General features: G+C 40.5%; 1 protein-coding gene across 1 annotated transcript; it reads right to left on the reverse strand.

The window, feature by feature from the left end:
• Positions 1-11949: 11949 nt before the first annotated feature.
• On the reverse strand, positions 11950-20953 carry LOC110728826 (protein SRG1-like). Its single transcript, XM_021908493.1, has 4 exons — positions 20599-20953; positions 13695-13942; positions 12913-13237; positions 11950-12474 (listed from the first exon to the last, which is right to left on the reverse strand). Exons 1-4 carry the CDS (start codon positions 20881-20883, stop codon positions 12229-12231), a joined length of 1104 nt encoding a protein of 367 aa, XP_021764185.1. The 5' UTR covers positions 20884-20953; the 3' UTR covers positions 11950-12228.
• Positions 20954-21217: the final 264 nt, after the last annotated feature.

Genomic DNA, 21217 nt, shown 5'->3' on the forward strand with positions numbered 1-21217 from the left:
CTGTTTTACATGGCCGATAGTTGCAGACAGGTACGGATAGTTAGTCACGCCGCCTATGCCCCTGGACGACTGGTTGTTTGTTTCCAGGCTAGACGATCAGTCGGCCATTTATCCAATCGGTATTCGAACCATTTTAAAGACTGGATCCCCTTTAGGCAGGCGGTCCTGTCATTTGTTAAATTAACCAAGTAGGAAAGTGGTTTCCTACTTGTCATGTTTTTAGGCTAGAGACTTTAGGCCGTCTAGGCCGACTGTTCCCCACCATATTTAATCTAGTGTGAAAAGGTGTTGTATGAACACCTTTTTAGTTTCACACTAAATTTTTAAGGAGTGACCAAGTAAACATGATTGTTACCTAGTCGCCAAGTAACTGAGTAGTAGAGGTATCAAGCGGTGGGTACCGGTTATTCCACTTTATTCGCCAATGTTTGTTGGCTATTAACTCATAAAATACCAACTGTTCTTATCCCAAGTAGTTCAGTCGGTCGGTTGACCCGGATGGTTACTGCGAACACTTGCTTGACGTGATTAGTCAGTTAAGTGAGAGATATCCTTGTCCGAGAAACGGCCACGTGGTTGTCTTGGTTAGACAGTCGTATAGGTGCCGTGTAATGATTTTATAGAACAATGTTCCACCCAAAAAGGGAGCTGCTCTCTGCGACGAATTTCATCCGGATGGATGCCGTCGGACGCCTGCTATAACGTTGGGACAGGTCGAATTGAATTTTATATTTTGATCAGTTGGCTTGGCGCCTGGTCTGATAATTTTAGCTATGAGCCTTTGATAGTTCTTGGTGAACTGTATTATGGGAGTGTAGCCGGTTGAGTGAAACAAGCGACGTGCCCCTCTTAAGTAAGAATAAAAATTAAACATGGAGAGTAGCCGACTGTTTGTCAGTAGGCATGCCCCTCTTAAGTAAAAATGAAAACTGAGTATGGAGAGTAGCCGACTGTTTGTTAGTAGGCGTGCCCCTCTTAGTACAAAATTGAATATTAAGTATGCAAACTTTTATTAAGTAGCCCTTGACTACTTATATCATTCAAAAGAAATATTAAGTATGCAAACTTTTATTATGCAACGGTTGGCCGTCTGGTGTTTCCTGATGGTAGGTACCGTCCCTGACCTCTTCACAGATTCGGTGGGGTCCTTCCTAGTTGGGAGTTAGTTTGCCAGACTCATTAGCCCTTCCAACTGCTTCCATTTTTCTAAGTACAAAGTCCCCCACTTTGAGTGGACGCCTGTGTACTTTTTTGTTGTATGATCTAGTCATTCTCAGGCGGTAAATTTCATGGCGCAAGACAACATTGCCCCTTCTTTCAGGAAGTGAGTCTAATGCCAGGCACATGGCTTCCCAGTTTGCCTCTTTTTCATATAGCATTACTCGAAGAGTCGGCTCGTAGTGTTCTATTGGAAGAATAGCTTCCGCACCATAAGTTAGGAGGAATGGAGTTTCTCCAGTCGCCCCTTTTTCAGTCGTCCTAATGGCCCAGAGAACATGTGGTAATTCATCCGCCCATAGGCCGCCTGCTCGTTCAATCTTTTTCTTGAGACCGTCTGAGATGATTTTATTAAAGGCTTCTACCTGGCCGTTTGCTTGTGGACGGCCGACAGATGCAAAGTAGTGTGCAATTCCTTGGTCACCCAACCAGATTTTGAGAACAGGCGTCTCAAATTGGGGACCATTATCAAAAACCATAGACATGGGAACCCCGAACCGAGTGATGACATTTTTCCAAATGAATGAAATTACATCCTTCGTCTTGATTCCCTTTATAGCCTCCGCCTCTACCCATTTAGTGAAGTAGTCGACGGCAACAAGTATGTACCTCCTTCCGCCTGTAGCAGGCGTATATGGACCTAGAATATTCATGCCCCACTTAGCAAACGGTAGTGGGCTAAGAATGGTAGTGAGGTCAGTAGCCGGACGGTGAATTAGTTTGCCAAACCTTTGGCACTTGTCACATTTTTTCACCATCTCCATCGCATCTGCTTCTAAAGTAGGCCAAAAGTAGCCCTGCCGCCTTGCCCGTTGAGCAAGCGTCCTACCGCCTATATGGGAACACAATAACCAGAGTGAAGATCATCTAGTATCTCTCGCCCCTTTTCTGGAGTAACACACTTTAAGAAGGGTTGAAGGTACCCCCTTTTGTGAAGTTCTCCCTTTATTATTTCAAAACTGGTTGCTCGTTTTTTTAGTGCTGCCGCCTGTTGATGATCATCCGGCAGGGTACCATTTGTCAGATATGCCCTGATTGGATCCATCCAGGTTGAGCAGTTGTCTAAGATTCCAATAGGGTCTTCCTCAATGCTTCTCCTCTCCATTACTTCCCAAAAAACAGTTCGAGGAGTATCACAGGAGGCGGATGATGCTAATTTTGAAAGTGCATCCGCCTGGTTGTTTTCTGATCTCGGCACTTGGGTCAGATGGAAATCCTCAAGGGAGCCGACTGCTTGTCGGACCGCTTGTAAATATTTGATCATGGCCGGATGGGTTGCTTCATATTCGCCATTGTACTGACTCACTATTAATTGTGAATCGGAACAGGCGTCTATTTTTCTTGCCCCTGCCGCCTTGCACATACGGATTCCGGCTCGTAAAACTTCATATTCTGCCTCATTGTTTGAGGCCTGAAAACTGAAGCGTAGAGCATACTCGTACATGTCGCCCTCTGGCGACTGACATATGACGCCTGCTCCACAACCATTTGAAGTAGAGCTTCCATCCACATATACCTTCCAGACTTGGTCTGGAACTTGAGAGTCAGGAGGACGAGTCATCTCAACAATAAAGTCAGCAAAGGCTTGCCCCTTCACTGCTTTTCTAGGCTCGAAGGTAACTTCGAGGCTCTGTATTTCTATGGCCCATTTGATCATTCGGCCTGACGACTCCATGATGGCCAGTGGCCGCTTGATAGGTTGGTCTGTATACACGACGACTGCATGTGCCAAAAAGTAGGGCTTCAATTTTTTAACAGCCATGAAGAGTGCAAGACCAAATTTCTCCACTAAGGGATACCTCAACTCGGTATTTTTCAGTACGTGACTGACAAAGTAGACCGGGAGCTGACAGCCGTCACTTTCAGCAAGGAGAACAGCGCTTAACGCATGATCAGAGACGGCCAGGTACATGTAGAGTACTTCTTTGGGCAAAGGGCTGACCAGCCTCGGCAAGGAATGCAAGTGAACTTTCAATTTCTGGAAGGCCGCCTCAGCATCCGGCCCCTATTCAAACCTTGCCTTTTTCTTAATTGCCTGGAAAAAGTATAGGCATTTGTCGCCTGATCGGCTTAGAAATCTTCCCAAGGCCGCCAGACAACCTGTTAACTTCTGAACCTCTCGGATGGTACGAGGCGACTGCATGTCGATGACCGCCTGCACCTTCTCAGGGTTCGCCTTTATTCCTCTCTGATTGATAAGGAATCCGAGAAATTTCCCAGACTCAACTCCAAAGAAACATTTCCTGGGATTGAGCATGACATGGTGCCGCCTGAGTGTGGCGAAAGTTTCTCGGAGGTCCGACAGATGATCTTTCTGAAGTTTAGACTTGACAATCATATCATCAATATATGCCTCGACATTTCACCCAATCTAATAAAAGAACACAGTGTTTATCATTCGCTGGAAGTGGCCGGGGCATTCTTAAAACCAAACGGCATGACCGTGTAACAGTATAACCCCTGATCAGTGACGAAGGCCGTCTTCTCCTGATCTTTCTTCCATAAAGGAATTTGATGGAAACCAGAGTAGGCGTCCATAAAGCTCATCAAAGCATGGCCGGCTGTTGAGTCGACCAGGTTATCAATTTTAGGCAGAGGGTAACTGTCTTTGGGGCACGCCTTGTTTAAGTCTGTGTAGTCTACACACATTCGCCAGGTGCCATTCGTCTTTTTAACAAGCACCACATTTGCAACCCAGTCTGGGAAGTAACATTGCCTAATGAACCCTGCATGAAGTAATTTTTTTAACTTCGGCGGCTGCCGCCTGACTTCTTTCTTCGCCATGGTTCCGCTTCTTCTGCCGTACCGGCTTCTTTTTCGGATCCACGACCAGTTTATGTACCGCCAGATCAGGACTAATGCCTGGCATTTCATGGACTTCGAATGCAAAGATGTCCTTGTATTCTTTCAATAGTTTGTGAAAGTCGTCACCCAGGTCCCTTAGAGCAGTCGTCCCAACCTTGATTGTTCAGTCAGGACGCGAGTCATCTAAGATCAGGTCCGTATGCTCACCAGCCGGCTGAGGGCGGAATTCATCCGAACGCTCCTCTGCCAATGATTGCTATTTTCTGTCTTTCCTTGCGGCCCCTGTCTGGGATGCCTTTCTCTTCTTGCTGCCTGCTTCTTGAACAGGCGCACTCTCCTTGACATTGTCAAGGTCTATTTTTCCACCGCTCGACCCAGTGGCCATAACAGTGGGCTTGACATCCGAGAGATAACACTCTCGGGCCATCCTCTGATCTCCCCTTAGGGACCCGACTGTTCCATTATCCATCTCAAACTTGAGCAACATAAGAGATGGGATTATAACAGCCTTGGAATTATTCAGGGTTGGTCGTCCCAGAATCATGTTGTAGGCCGAGAGTTCTTCTACTACCAGGAACCGGACTACCATGTGTCGTCCTTCTCCTTTTTCGCCTAGGCGGATGGGTAAATCCACTCGTCCCACTGGGTGGACGACTCCTCCTCCAAACCCTACTAAAGGGTGGGATGCCGGATGTATGCAATCAGTCTGATATTTTAGTTTCGACAGACATTTGCTACTGATGAGATCTGAGGAGCTTCCGGTATCTATGAGGATTCGGCCAACTCTCTGGTTGGCCACTTTACATTCAATAACGATAGGGTCGTCATGCGGCCCTCTTACCCCTCCTAGATCTTCTTTAGTGATGACAATCTCAGGAAATGAATATTTGGAGGGCCGTTCTTGGTGAACGGAATTTACATCTAACCGTCTGATATTGTCTTTGTTGCCCCTAATAGTGGGGCCGCCTCCTGAGAAGCCGCCTGCAATGGTGTAGACGACTGCATCATCTGTATCGGAGTTGTCGGCCTGTTGATTCTTTTTGGTCGACTGCTTTTTCGAGGAAGTGTTCCCCGTAGATTTCTTGACATAAGTGTCAAGGTCACCTTGCTCAGCCAGGCGGTTCAGATACCGCATGAGACTGATGCATTCATTGGTGTGATGACCAACATCTTCATGATAATCACATAATTTTTCTTGGTTCCGATTGTTTGCAAAACCCTTCATGGGGACCGGCTTCTCAATTGAGATCCGTCCCTTGATTTCCTTTAGGATAAATTGGCTATCCTTGTTAAACACATACTTTGGGGAGTATGGTTTGAATTCTTTTTTCTTCTTCTGGGACGGCTGTTTAGAGGAATCAGTTGCCCAGACCCCTTTTCTCTTCTCGTCTTTGTTTAACGACTGCTTCTGTCGTCCTTCTCTTTTGTCGGACCTTTTCCCGTCTGACTGTTTTACCGTACTACAAAGATCAGTCGCCTGTATATAGGCTTCCGCTTCAATCAAGGCCTCTTGAAGAGTCGCCACCCTCTTTCGGACCAAATCAAATTTGAAGGTCGACCCGTCTTTGAGACCTCTGAAAAAGTCAGTATAGGCTACTTCATCCGGTAACCCTTGAATCTGTATTCTCATCAGGTTAAATCGCCTGATGTAAGAACGAAGCCCCTCCTTCTCGCCCTGCTGAATTGTTCCTAAATCAAGGGTCGTCTTCTTCGCAGGGATGTTCATGGCGAAGTTGGAGGTGAATAAGTAAGCAAGCGTCTTGAAGTTATTTACACAACCAGTCGGCAGGTTGCCGAACCATTGTTGTGCGATTCCTTTGAGAGTCGCTGGGAAACACTTGCACCAAGTGGGATCATCCAACCCTTGAAGGTACATCAGGTTGGTGAATGCCATCAGATGGTCTTCTGGGTTAGTAGTGCCGTCATAGGCGCCTACTAATACATTTTTCACTTTAGCCGGCTGAGCGGCTTCAGTAATTTCCTTGGAGAAGGCCGACGGCTGTTCACCAAGTCTAAGCAACCGTAGCTGCCAGTCCATAGGTTGGACATTTTTTGCTGCATGTCCACCAAACGGAGGTGGCTGTAAAAAATACTGTTGTTGCGGTACAAACGGTAAGTTTGGTACCGCCTGGTCGCTATGAAAGCCAGACTGACGGGAGGTGCCGCCTGACTGACCCTCATGATACGACTGAGTATGCCTCATCGAGGTATTTTGCAAACTGTCTTGGAAGTTTGAAGTAGAGGCCGACTCTGACAATCGGTCACTCTTCTTCTACTCTAGCAGTAGCCGAGCGTCTGTGTATGTTTTCCTCGACCCGTCCGCCTGAATATGACGAACAGGTTTCCTATTTCCTGGAGTAGGAAAACGGTATTTTGTGAAATCAAGGGCAGGTGGCTCCCACTTCCTAGATTTAGGATGAGGGGTCGCCTCTCGCCCTTGAACTGGCTTCCTCTTCCGTGAAGTGGAGGGTTTCTTAGCCGACTGCTCCTTGTCCAGAGCAGGCGGCTTCTTGTTGATCAACTCTTGAATTTCTCCCTTGAAGTCCCTCATGAAGGTCATGAGTTCGTTCCTTGTGATGGGAGCAGATCCATCAGTCGGCTGCTGCCGAACAGGCGGTGCGCCTGCTGGCTCGCTTCCAGTTTGAAGATGTTCCCGTTCCCTCCTTTCGGTATGACGGGTACGTCGGGCCCTTAGGGTCCCGTCTGAAGCTGTGTGAGCTTCAACTTCAAATTCATTCTCAGTATCGTGGTCCGACTGAACTAGAGGATCGTCCAGGGGACGTCTCTCTTCAGGAGCCGGTACAAACGTGGGTGCCATCTCAGAAGTATTCTCCCCACAGACGGCGCCAAAATGTTTCGGGGTTTTCTGATGTCCTGCGGGAGAGTTACAATTCCGAGACTGGAACCGGACGCCTGTACCTGCAAAACAAACGGATGCTCCGGATGATTGGAGATCCGCCTCCGACGGTCAAGTTAGTACTTGATTAAGGAGTAATTAATGCGGAAATTAAAGTGATTGGGTCTCTCTAGGTGAGAGTGTTTAATGTGTGTAATCTGTGTAATCTCCCTTAATGAGGATTAAGGGAGGTATTTATAACCTCGGGAAACGTGCCAATCTAGGTTTAGGTTAACCTTGGGCTGATTGGGCTTCCCTCGGAAGTTGGGCCTAGGTGACCGGCTTCTCCATTAGGCATGGAGTATGCCACGTGTCATGACATAATAAGTCCAAGGTGGACGAATAAGCGTGTGCCACGTGGCAAGCCCTGAGAGGTCCAACTGGGGGACACTTGGCAGGACCTGATTGGCCCATGTGGCGCATTCTGATTGGTGGGAGCAAAATCCCCTAATCAGTGGTGTCCTATTATCAGCTGTCTCATTAGATGGAAATAATGAGATCTTCCATGTAGCAGTGGCAATGGTTGACTTAGAAAATAAGCAATCTTGGTGTTGGTTTTTCCACCATTTGAAGCAAATTCTGACTAACACAGACACAGGGAGAACTGACTGGACCATAATGTCAGATAGACAAAAGGTAGTGTACTCATCCTTTTTGCATTTTACAATTAATAATTACTTAAGCTAACTCTGATTTAATTATTGCACTAATTGTGATTTAATTATTGTAGGGAATTGATCCCTCCTTGGATTAAATATGGCCCAAAGTACCTAGGAGGTACTGTTCTAGGCATCTCTGCAAGAATTTCAACTCTAACTATCCAGGCATGCCGATGCATAAGATGTTCTGGGCAATCACAAATGCAAACTCAGAGTTCATCTTTAAGAAGGCACTCACCAAGCTTCAATCAATTGCTGGTTTGGGAGCTGTGAAATGGTTGGAGTACTTGGATCACTAGAGAAATGGACTAAGTGGAGATTTGAGGCCCAACTATGTTCTAATGAGAATACTAACAACTTTGTGGAGAGCTTCAACAGCACAATTGGAGTAGACAAAAGCTACCCTATTCTCACCCTCTTAGAAGGTATAATTGATACTAATTTCTGTAATATTTGGGAACTAGGTGAAAGTATGACATCATTGTTTATTGTTCTGTGCAGATGTTAAGAGAATTGCTATGGTGAGGCATGCCACCAGACAACAAACCAGTGAGCAATGGGTTGATGGAGTTTTTCCTAACATCAGAGAAAGAGTTAAGGTTCTGATGAAAGAGTCCAGAACTTGTCATGCTTATCCAGCTTGAAAGGGTGAGTATGAAATCTCAGATGGTAAAACTATGCTCCCTATCTCATTGAACTCTAGGATTTGTGTGAGTGGAAGGTGGCAAATCAGTGGCATTCCATGTAGACATGGAATTAGGGCACTGTTAGATGTTGGGAGAGAGCCAACTGATTATGTGAGTGAGTGGTTTTCAGTGGCTAGGTATAAGGCAACTTATGCTGGGAACATATTGCCCATCCCAAATCCAGAACAATGGCCTGATTTGGAGTTCCCAAAGATTGTGCCTCCTCCAATCAAGAGAAGTGTGGGAAGACCCTCTAGGAATAGAAGAAGAGAGGAAGGAGAGTAAAGAAAGGGAAAGAAAAGTGCTATTGTGACACTTTAACTTGCAAAGGGGGGGAAACTAAGAAAGAGTTGCTGGAACAACAGGGGAAGACACCAAAGCAAGCTAAGGGCAAGGGAAAAATGCATACAAGGCAAGGCAGTCAACCATGTAACACCAACTTGATTGATCTCATGATATATGGTGCTACATTATCCCAACAAGTTCCCAGTTCCAGCTAGAGCACACTCCAACTTCAAGTCAGCCACCACCTACTAGAAAAAGGTCAATGCCACCACCAAGTGAGAGTTACAGCCAACCCATCCCAAGAAACACAACCAGATCAACTGCCAAAGCTGGTGTATCCACTTAGCCTCCACTAGCATCAGAACTACAGCAGAGTATTAGCTGAAGGAGGCAAAAAATTCACAGGCTATCAATGATGTAATTTGATCCCCTGTTGCATTTATTTTGGCACTACTTTTGCAAATAATATTAGTTTGGTTTGTATCCACTTAAGTGGGTTTTTTTTATACTAGCAAACTACTTAACTTCAGTGGCTTTTTTGGACTACCACTTGCTTAACTTATGAATTTGTTTTTGGTAAACAGATATGATTTTGATATGAGTAGCCCATCTCATCTCAGTGATGATGTTTATATGGTTAGCAAATTTTGTCATGTCTTATATGCTATTTTAATTGCACATATAAATTGCGCACAATACACACAACAACACAGTTAAATCAAAACCCAAATTTATGTATACCATATATTATTTAATCTGGGTTACATCAAGCTAAGTTTGGCAATCAATTACCCCCTTTTTTAAGCATTACGATCACCAATAAAATTACATACATAAACACTCCAACCCTCATAAATTTCCTAACATATGACATCAAGTCTGTCAACTTCAACATCACTGAATCAATCCCATTGCTATTGTTCTTCAGTGCATCAAGCCCTTGAATATCACTTTCATCCAGCCACTTGAAGAATCCACAATCATTGCACTTGAAAAAAGCTTTCCTTGGGTTGCGGTTCGTGGTTGAGATCTTCATTTTCGCAACTTTGGGTGGGCTGCACCAACAACGTGGGCTGAGAAACTCTAAACGACAGGTGGAATTGGAGGGAAAAGAGCAGCGAGAACTTGTTGAAGACATGGAGGGGTTTTGGAGAGAGAAAGCAATGTAAACCCTAATTAAATTGTAAATTGGGGAAAAATAAGGGAAAGGGTATAAATAAAGGGAGGGAATGGAGACCTGTACAATTGGAGGGAAAATTTCCGCCAAAACTTAACAAATCTAACAAAAACGCAGCTCCAGATAAGTTAACGGAACCAAACTAATGGAGACTTAACGCCAAGGTAGATACAAACAGGACCTTGGGGTTACATTGTAGACTTTTTAAAAAGCATAGGCACAGCGTAGAATTTCGAAGTCTTAGGGGTTATAATGTAGAATTTCCCAAAAAATTATTATGTCTAACAAATAAAAGTGATGCTTTAAATTAATTTCTTTAATATCAATAATATGAATCAATTTTATTACGGAATATTACTTTTTTAGCAAAATCTAATGTTACTCCGTCTATCAAATAATTAAAAAGGAGTTAGATTAATATTTTAGGGAAGAATTATAAGCACCAAATAAGAGGGAATATTTTTGTCATAAAGATAATATAAATGATTTGAAATGATATTATTATAATTGTATCAAATATTCACCAAAAAAAATGGTTTAAAAGGGACAGAGAATTTTAGAGGGAAAAAATAACACCATGATGTGACACATGTCTCTCCCGGTGTCTGTTTTAGTATTAAGTTCACCACAAGAAAAAGGTCAATTTCCGACGGAAACGAAAATCCGTCGGAAAAAACGAAATTTTCGATGGATTTAAATTCCATTAGAAATTTCCGACGAATTTAGATTTTATGTCGGAAATTTCCGACGGAATTTAAATCCATCGGAAAATACATAGTTTCCGACTGATTTTCCGACGGAATTTTAGTGAGTTCCAACGGATTTTCCCATTTTTTTTTTTAAAAAAGAAAACCCCCAAAACCCCCCAGCTCTCTCATTTCTCTTTTCCGCCTTATACTTCTATCGTTTCTCTTTCTCTTTCCTCTTCTCCTTTTCCCTTCTCCTTTTCTTGTTCTTTCCCCTTCTCCCGTTCTTTCCCCTTCTCCTTTTCTCTGGTCCTCTCATTCTCCTTCTCTCTCTTCTTCGATCTCCTCCTTCCCTCCTCTTCTTTCCCCTCTTTCTGACCACCTCAAACGGCGACACCACCACAACAACAACGACACCACCACCGCACAACAACAACAACTAATGATCTTTGTGGTGGTTCTACGGTGGCGCAGCAGCAGCAGCAACAACAACAACAACAACAACAACAACAACAACAACAACAACAACAACATTAAACGCGGCGGCCTGTCACCCACTTTGAAGGTTTTTTGTAGATCTAGGTTAGATTGTAGATCTAGTTTTATTTTTTGTAAAAACAATTGTGATTATAATTAATTTTTGATGTAATTGTAAAGTTATTTTATTAATTTCAGAAGATAATTGTATATTTATTTATTTTGTTTGATTTCAATATTTTTTTTTTGTTTATTTTTTCCGAATCTTTGTGAATGGTCATGGTGGTGGTGGGTGGCTATTTTTGTATTCTGATTTTATTTTGGGGGGCTGTTTTTTTATTTTGGGGGTTCAGATTGTGAGGTGGGTGGTGGTGGTTGGTAGATCTAGGCGACGAGGTGGAGATAAGAGATTATTTGGGTGGTGGGTTGAGGATATGTGTTAGGGTTAGGGTGGTGGGGAAGGATACAGGTTAAGGTGGTAGGAGGGTTTTTCGGGCAGGTGGTTTGGTTGGAAAATGGGTTGGGAAGGTGATTTGGTGGGAAAAGGGTGGACGTGGTGGTGTGGGGTGATTTTTTTTTTTTGTGGTAGGATTTTTCGTCGGAAATTTTCGGCGGAATATAGTCCGTCGCAAATTTCCGACAGACTTTTCCTTGCCGGAAAATCTCTTTCGACGAAGGAATTCCGTCGGAAAAGTATTTTTGACGGAAATTCCGTCGAAAAAGGTCGTTTTTTCTACAAAATCTTTTCAGACAACCGATTCCGGCGGAATTCCGTCGAAAAGGTGTTTTCCGACGGAAATTCCGTCAAAATGGGGTTTTCCGACGGAAGTCAGGGTATTTTCGACGGAAATGGCATGTATTCTAGTAGTGGTTATTGATTATTACTATTATTTTTCATTTTGTGCTTTCCCGCTTCGACCCTGTGATCCGCCCAATAACCAGGTCTAATTGTTACTATTATTTTCCATCATTTAGTGCTTTAATTAAAATAACACCTATAATGATAATTTGAGGAGAAAAAGAGAGATCAAATGATTCAAATCATTGAATTAGAACAAAATGAAATTAAAGATACTACTATTTTTTATTTTATGATGATAAACAAACTTTATTCGTTCCTCTCAATTATTATATGAAAATAGGGAGAGGCAAGTGCACATTTAGGTTCAAGCTAAGCTAAAACTTTAGCATAAATAAAGTATGTATAACTTGGTTTAATAAAAAACCAAATTAACAAATAATGACTTTACAATCAAGTAGAGTCAAATAACTCTTACGCTACACATATCCATAGATCCAACTACTTAACAAATTGTTAAGCTATGTTAAAATCCCCATATTATTGTAATCTTATAGCTTCTAGATGTGATTTTCCATTGAGCTTACTGGCAAAGAACTCCTTGTAGTATTGTATCAATGGTTGCGTTCGGAAAACTGGAGGATTAAAAGGACCAATAATACTCTTAGCTGGTCCTAATTCGGAATCAATGTTGGGGCTATTAAATGTGGCAATTGATATCCTCTCTTTCGTCGAATTCACTGTTGCTTTGTGCTCAATACTTCGATATATTCCATTGCTCAAAATCTGTCAACCATGAAAGAAGTTAAGGGTATGAAATTAATCTACGGAGTATATAAGTAAATTAATTTTAAAAAAAGGCGAATATGAATGTATCAACCTAGAAGCAAGTTAGAGTATTAAATTAATCTATATAAAAGAAATTAATAAATATAAATTAAAAAGACGGATAGAAATGTTTTATACTTGAAAACGTTTAGAAGGATCCTTGGATATATTTTTTCGTTCTCTAACAAATACTACATTTTCATATATTAGCAAGTTCTTATTAACAAATGCTACATTTTCCTATATTAGAAGTTCTATCCATCAATAAGTTACTTGTGTGAATAATATATAAACTAAAGTCCCATAATTTCTATTCCAATCATAAATACACTCATACAAAAGTAATTATATATAGTATCATACTTTAAAGTATATACTACTAGCAAGCATGCATACCTCTAAAGCGTCTCCAACGTTTAGCACAAAAGCATTTTCAAGAGGCATAACGGGCACCCAATTGCCATCTTTCTTGATTTCGAGGCCTCCGATATCATTCAGCTGATAGAGGACAGTAAGGGCATTTGCATCCGAATGAGGAGTGAGCCCTATGGCCTTGTCAGGCTCGGGACATGGAGGGTAGTAATTCATTCTCATTGTTTGATACTCTTCATTGAATAACTCTGTCATTTCACCCTCGTCGATCCCTAATGCTTTAGCCATCTGGTTTAGGAGAGTTTGAGCTAAACCCTTTACTGCTGCTACGTAAGCTTCCATTGTTACCCTGTCACACACATTTTATTAACAATCTCTCATCCGTCAAAGATAATACAAGTTTATAGCTTTGATAAACAAAATTTGGAGGAAGCCTCAGTTTATCATAATGACAAACAAAACTTATTTATTTAATGGTAGAACTATAAATAAATCAACAAGTTTGCCCAATCATCATGACGTTTTCGTAATTAACTCAACATTTGTGTGGCCATTTTTTATAAAAGGTTGTTGAGTTAATCACAGTTTTGCCAATGGATAAACAGATTTTGTTTATCAAGGTGATAGATTTATATTTTCTCCAAAATTTGTTGGTCAAGGGGTAAAACTATTAATAGTGCGAGAATATAGTAAGTTTAAATATTGGCACCATCTTTTATAAAATTTGTCATTTAAACATAAGAGGATAGTAAAATTTAATTAACTCTATTAAAAAGAAGTTATTATAGAGAGAATTAGAGAGGAACCTTAAGTTTTGAGGCAACTTATTGTAAAGCTCAGGCTTTCTCAATTGAGGAGGAAGAGTAATTAAGAAGAACATATCACACCAATCAAGTTTTTGGTCTTCCGAAACGACAAACAATTGCCCAAATCCCTCATGATTGTCTTCTGTTTGCCATAGTTTCTTCTTTTCCTCCATTGGAAGCTTCAAGAAATTGGTTACCTCTAACTTGAATGTTTCCAACAATGAAATACTAACTCCGTGGTTTGTTACCTAGCAAAATTATTGTTCAACAAATTAAAGCACATTACTTGGGACTAGAGAATAGGATTATAGCGGTTTACAATACAATTTCTTTCGCGATTACAACTTAAAAAGGCAAGTTAAATTGGATCATAGCCTTTATAATAATTACTGTTTAATTAGGGATTTAATTGCATTTCTATCTTCCATTATTGAAGTGGAGATTTTCTTCGTCCTTATACAAGAAATAAACTAACCCCGTTACAATGGACCAATGATTATAAAAGTGACGGATCTAGAATTATTATGTTGCTGGGACACTATTAATTACCAACAATATATGCTGAATTTATTTTGTAGTTTTTGTTTTAAATATGATAATTTTATAGCCGATGTAAATAAAATAAAAAAAATAAAAAAATGTCGCTCGATAGGGTGAGTAGTCCCGGTCTAGGGTCTCATAGTGCGAAAAAAACTTTATTCCAATTTCTCTAGCAATTTCATAATAATTTCAAGCCAATTAATTCTCTGAGATAGTTTTGATTGTTAAGAATGGAGGATGAATGGAAAATTTTCAATTAACGGAGGATAAAGGTGTTGTTTTGGGTGGAGACTATGTTGAAACCCTATAATCTAGAGGCGATGAAGCGTACCTTGACGAATGTATGGAAATTAAAGGAGAAGTTTGCTATTAGGGTTGTGGAAACAAATTTATTTGTTTTTCAATTCTTTTGTGGGGAGGATAAAGCGAGAGTGCTGGAAAGGTGTCCTTGGTTCTTTGATGAAAAATTGCTTCTGTTACAGGAAGTGAAGGGATATGAACAACCATTGGAAATAACCTTCAAACACACTCCAATGTGGGTGAGGTTGCTTGATGTGTCGTTCAATAAGCGCTATGTTTCAGTAATGTATGATGTGGGTGAGTTTCTTGGAGGCTTTATGGAGATGGATGACTCCGATCCTCTGGGATGGGGGGAGAATATGCGAATTAAAGTGCTTATAGACATCAATAAGCCCTTGAGGAGAGGATTATTTCTTGCTATGGGCAACAATCAGTCTCGTTGTATTGATATAAAATATGAACGCTTAGCTGATTTCTGCTTCTTTTGCGGGCGACTGGATCACACGGAGAGGGAGTGTCAGCAGAAGGAGCAAGCTAAGGATGATGAGAAGAAGATGGTTTATCAGTATGGACCTTGGCTTCGAGCTTCCCCAAAAAAGTTCAGGTTTGATGCGGGTGAAAAAGAATTCGAGAAAGCTTGGGTGGAGAGTTTGAGGACTTCGATTATCACCAGAAAGATCCCTACCTATAATGATCCTAATGTGATAAAGCTGGGACAAGTTGGTGCGGCGAGAAAATTATGTTTTGCCTCTCCAATTAAGCAGGGCAGTGAGAAGGGAGTTGGTGTTAAGCAAAGTAGGGAGGCAGGTCTGCAGGTGGTTAAAAAGGGGATGGAGGGGGAGATGGTGCTGCAGACAATTGGGATAGGCAAACAGGAAGACAATCATGAGGGATTTGGGCAATTGTGTCGGAAACTAGACTAAAGAAGCATGAAATGGAGAAAATCAAGACAAATTTGAAGTTTAGTAATTTTCTAGTTGTGTGTTGTGAAGGAATAGGAAGGAAAGGGAGTGGTGGGTTAGCTTTGTTATGGAAAGACTCGTTTGATGTGGAAATAAAATCCTTCTCTATGAATCATATTGATGCGTGGGTAAGATGGCCAAATATTGGAAGATGGAAGTTCACAGGGATCTATGGGTCCTCGAAGGAAGAAAATAAATTCAAGACCGGTCTCTTGCTTGATAATCTTCATAATAATCACAGCGGTCCGTGGATTTGTGGGGGTGATTTTAATCTCATGCTCACGTCAAATGAGAAAAAGGGGGGGAGGGAGTTTAACATTGTCGAAGCTGAGATCCTAAGAAATGTTGTTGCGGTGTGTGAGTTTGAGGATATTGGTTACATGGGACATGACTATACTTGGACAGACAATACAGGTGGGGAAGGGAATGTTCAAGGAAGGCTGGATCGTTTTTTTGCTAATAAAGAGTGGTGTGCCCTTTTCTCTAGATCTTTTGTGTCACATCTATCAAAACGAAAGTCAGACCATTTGCCTCTGCTTTTTTGTATTAGTGAAGGGGTTGGTAAGCCAAAGAAGAAAAAATTAAATACAAAAAAACATTACAAGTTTGAGGAGATGTGGTTAAGAGATGAAATGTGTGGGGATATTGTAGCAAATGTGTGGCACTATGGTGGTGTCATATGCTCAAAAATAGCTCATACCTCCATCAATTTGAGTGCTTGGAGCCATAACAAATTTGGCGATTTTGTGAAAGAGTTGAAAGATTGTAGGGCTTGTATGGAATGCCTTATGAAGGAGGATCAAACTGATGATACTATAGCCCAGATGAGAGCTTTAGATGACAGAATGGATAAGTAGGAACGAAGAGAAGATTTATTCTGGAGAAATAGAAGTAGACAGGACTGACTAAGGAACGGAGATAAAAATACATCATTTTTCCATCAGAAAGCAGGTCAGAGAAAGGCAAGAAACCATATACGGGAGATAAAAGATGCGGCTGGCAATCTTTATCGTGAGGAGGAACAGATTTATGAGGTTCTAGCAAGCCACTTCGAAGACTTATTTTCATCAGGGGGTCAAGGGGAAGCGAAGAGTTTCATTGATAAGGTCGATACAAAAATAACAGAGGAACAATTTGCTGATCTTGCTGCTCCGTTCAATGGTGAGGAAGTTCGTGAAGTGCTCTTCTAAATGTATGCATCCCACAAAAGTCGCGGGCCCTGATGGTATGTCTGTAATTTTCTATCAAAAACTCTGGAATATTGTCGGTGATGATGTGCTTAAAAGTTCTCTGAGTATTCTTAATAATGTAGGTAATATAAGTACTATTAATCAGACTCACGTTGTTTTATTTCCGAAAAAAAAAAGAATGCGAGTCTCCTATTGATTATAGGCATATTAGTCTGTGTAATGTCTTGTATAAGATTATTTCAAAAGCTTTAGCAAATAGGCTTAAGAAAGTACTACCTACTATTACAAAGACAACATTTTGTGCCGGGTAGATTTATTACAGAAAACATTTAGGTGGCTTATGAATGCTTTCATTATCTGCGGAAAAAGAAGACAGGGAAGAAAGGATTTTTGGGGTTGAAGTCGACATGAGAAAAGCATATGACAAAGTAGAATGAGATTTTCTGGAAAAAAAATGATGAAAAAATTTGGATTTCCTGAGATGTTTGTGAAAAATATCATGAATTGTGCTTCATCAGTCGGTGATGTTCTTGTGAATGGCCAACCGTCCCGGGTTTTCAGGCCTGGTAGAGGGCTCCGGCAAGGCGACCCTCTTTCCCCCTTTCTATTCATTATGTGTGCAGAAGGTCAATCGGCTCTCCTGAGAGATTCGGAAAGAAACAAATTGATCCATGGAGTAAAAGTTGGTAGATATGTGGAGCCTATATCTCACTAGTTTTTTGTAGATGATAGCCTTCTTTTTGTCTGGCGAATGAAGATGAAACTATAGATTCTTTCAACCTATGAAGTGGCGTCGAGCCATAAACTAAATATGGAAAAATTAGAAGTGTCTTTTAGCCGAAACATTGATCGTGAGAAGAAAAATGTGCTTCATATGAAGTTATCTTGTAAGGTTATCGAAGGACATGAAATATATTTAGGCCTCCCAAACTATATTGGTAGTCTAAAAAAATAGTTTTCCAGAGTATTTAGGATCGAGTTTGGAAGAAACTTAAAGGTTGGAAGGAAAAAAATTTATCTCAAGCGGGTCGAGAAACTTATTAAGTCTGTGGCTCAAGCAATCCCTACATACGCAATGCAATGCTTCTCAATTCCGAGTAGCATTCTGAAAGAGGTGGAGAGAATGTGCAGGAATTTTTTCTGGGGCCAAAAAGGAGAAGGAAGGAAAATTTGCTTGGTCATGTAGAACAAGATTTATAGGGCAAAGAATAATGGTGGCTTGGCTTCCAGAATATGCAGCTATTTAACAAACAAATGTTAGCAATTTAAAACAGGCTTGGCGTACCTTGACAAATGAGACTTCTCTTATGTCTCGGGTGTTAAAAGGTAAATATTTCCCTCAATCTTCTTTTCTATAAGCAAAAGTTGCCTCTAATTCTAGCTTTACGTGGAGGTCAATTTTGAGTGTGAAGGATGTGGTTGAAAAGGGGGCAAGGAAGAGTGTTGGGTTGGGGAGCAGCATTCATATCTGGAATGACCCATGGGTGCCAAAGCTACCTGATTTTGGTGTTATTTCATAGAGGGGAGAAGGAGAAAACATCCCAAATTTTGTCAACGAGCTATGGGATGATAAGAGTTGGAACCTGGTAGTGCTCAGTGAGAGCTATTTAACCAGAGGGAAGTAGTCAATATTAGCAGCATTCCTATTCCAACGTTTGATGACGGGGATGGTTGGACGTGGCATCATTCGAAGGATGGGAATTATAATGTAAAAAGTGCGTACAACTTAATGATTGAGGAGGAGGAGAGGGGAAGAGCTTCTACTTCAGTAGGAAGGAGTGAGTTCAAGTGGAGGACTATTTGACATGCTCACATTCCGCCAAAAGTGAAATTTTTTGCGCTTAAATGTGGACAAGTTGTGTCCAATGTGTGGGGAAGAGGATGAATCAATTTTGCAAATGCTGCAATTGTGCCTAACTGTGTGAGTGATTTGGAGATATTCGGCGCTAAGGTTGGATATTAAGCTTAAAGGGGATGGTGGGTTCAGAGAATGGTGTTCTGCTATGAAGGAAAAAATTAGTGAGGCTAGGTGGTGGGATATGTTTTGGTGTTTGGCTTGGGGAGTGTGGCTGAGACGAAACGGATGGGTTTTTTAAAGTAAGAGGAAGCTGGAGTTGGAAGTCATTCATAAGGCTGTCTGCCTTGTTGGTGAGTATGCTGATGAATTAAAGAAGGATGTGGTGAAGCAGCCTTTACTTCAGATGGGGTCAGTTTGGAAAGCCCCTGACAATGGCGTGTATAAGCTCAATACTTATGCTGCTTTCTTCGACCAGCGGAAGCTTGGGAGTGGGGGTATCTTGCGTGATAGTGTGGGAGATATAGTGTTGGCTTGCTGTGAGTGTGCTCATTGTGACTTCGAGGTTGATGTGGGCGAAGCATTTGCAATGAGGTAGAGCTTCAAGGTTGCAATTGAAGCGGGATTCAGAGATTTTGTGCTAGAAACAGACAACATCAAGCTATTTCATCATATGAAGAAGGGCATTACTCCTCCAAACGAGTTTGGCAAGCTGGTAAAGGATATTTTGAGGCTCTCGAAATTAAAGATTGTCGAAAGGTGTCTTTCTCTTTCATTAGGAGATCGGGAAATGAAGTAGCACATTGTTTAGCTAACTTAAGTTGCAATTTTAATGAGTTTCGTGTTTGGCTTGAAGAGTACCCTCTTGATTTACAAGGGGTCATTTGTAACGATATTGCAAACTTGGTGCCTTAATAAAATTTGTGCTCCGGTTTGTGTCAAAGAAGAAGAAGAAGAAAAAAAAATAGAAAATTTTATTGCCATTGTAATCTTTCAATTAGGATCATGTATGTTCAAATATTATTTCTACACTATCTATGAAATTGACCTTTTAATTATACCTTTCAGATTTTTGTAAAATGCTTGTATGACATCAAGACAATTTTAAAATAAAAGTAATAACAAAACAGCAACAACAACCGCAGAAGCAGCAGCAAGCCAGGAATATTGATTTGTCAAGTAACAAGTAGAATTGGACCACTAAAAATGGAAGTTTTAAAGAAAAGAGAATTAGAAGGAAAATTTTACTCTGTTATTTTATTTATTTTTTATTATTATTATTTTTTATGTTACTCGTTTATTTTTATTTTTTTTAAAGGTTAGATGAAAGACCTTAATGAACACCTCTCACAGGTTTAGCAAGCACCTCTCACAGGTTTAGCAAGCCTAACTTCGCACGTTGCACTTGAGAGTAGAGGGGGAAAGTAAGGGAATCCCCCTACTCCCAAGCATTTTGTAGTTAGTGGGACTTGAACTTGTGACCTCAAAGTCACAAGGTGAGTTCCCCACCAACTCCACACTTATTGTTTAATACACTTCATTGAATATAATTTTTGCTTATTATATTTACTTTTAACATTTTTTTTTTTTTTTACGGAGTATCATTTTAACACAACTATTATTGCTACGAGTACAATTTAGCGATACTTATTGAAAATCTAACATACTTTTTGTATAAAAAAATAAAAAATTTTACTTGTGTTAAATAATAAAAAATACCGTAGAAAGGACCTAAAACAATACTCCCTCCATTTTTAAACACTTGCTCTTTTTTTTCATGTGCGAAGTTTTAGGAGAAATTGGAAAAGTATTAAAATATGGAGGTAGTGGGGTATGTGAAAGAATAAAAAATTGTAAAAAGCAAAAGTAGTTGGAAGACTTAGAGGAGAAAAAATGTGAAATTAATAAAATATGATTTAGGTAGAGTCTACTAGTTGAGATAGATGAATTAAATATTGTAAGAGTTTTTCAAATAAGGAAATGGAGCAAGTATTTAAAAACGGCCGGAAATAGAAAGTAGAACAAGTATTTAAAAACGGAGGGAATAAAACAAGTTGGCAGATCGACCCGGCATGATAAATATTACACTAGTAGTACACTATGGAGTTTCAAAGTACCTGGAAAAATCCCCACTCTTTGCAAGCCAAGTGAAGTTTGTTTAGTTCAGAGTCCTTAGAATCACCATGGAGAAGCCTTTGAAGGTCAATCACTGGAACCGATAACGGCAATGAAGGGTTAATCGGATGATCCGGCTGGTCGCCGTTCTCTACCACATACCTTGAAGGGATATTGGTTATGGACTCCTTGGCTAGCTCTTTTACGCTTGGCACTATAATTGATTTTCCTAAGTTAACCCCTTTTGGTGCTTCTTTCTCCATGTTTCTTTTGCTCTTATCAAGCATTAAACACTCAACTATATATTGGTCTAAATAATATTGATTAGGATGAATATGGAAGTAATATACAAAGTATACATAATTCTTGACTATTACTTTTTGTCTTTATATGATTAAACACCACTATGTTAGAATATTCTAATTATATCACGGACAACCATCCACCTACCAAATCAATTGTCTTTTGTTGAATTTAATTATTTTATAATTAAGGGATACACATCAAAGTATGCCTTTATTTAGCTACACTAGATTAAACCCCGTGCAATGCACGTTTATTAAATAATTACAATAATAATAAATTTTAACAAATAAATTTATATAAAACATTATAAATAGA

The sequence above is a fragment of the Chenopodium quinoa genome, unplaced genomic scaffold (genome assembly GCF_001683475.1).
Source record: "Chenopodium quinoa cultivar QQ74 unplaced genomic scaffold, ASM168347v1, whole genome shotgun sequence".
In the NCBI taxonomy this organism is placed as follows: Eukaryota; Viridiplantae; Streptophyta; class Magnoliopsida; order Caryophyllales; family Amaranthaceae; genus Chenopodium; species Chenopodium quinoa.

Bases quoted from the DNA above. Each gene is read 5' to 3' on its own strand.
- LOC110728826 (XM_021908493.1), bottom strand. From the start codon at position 20,883: ATGCTTGATAAGAGCAAAAGAAACATGGAGAAAGAAGCACCAAAAGGG. The intron at 13,943-20,598 runs GTACTTTGAAAC...TAATTTTGCTAG, and splicing joins AAGAGTGGGGATTTTTCCAG to GTAACAAACCACGGAGTTAG. The intron at 12,475-12,912 runs GTATGCATGCTT...CATGGTTGACAG, and splicing joins ACGTTGGAGACGCTTTAGAG to ATTTTGAGCAATGGAATATA.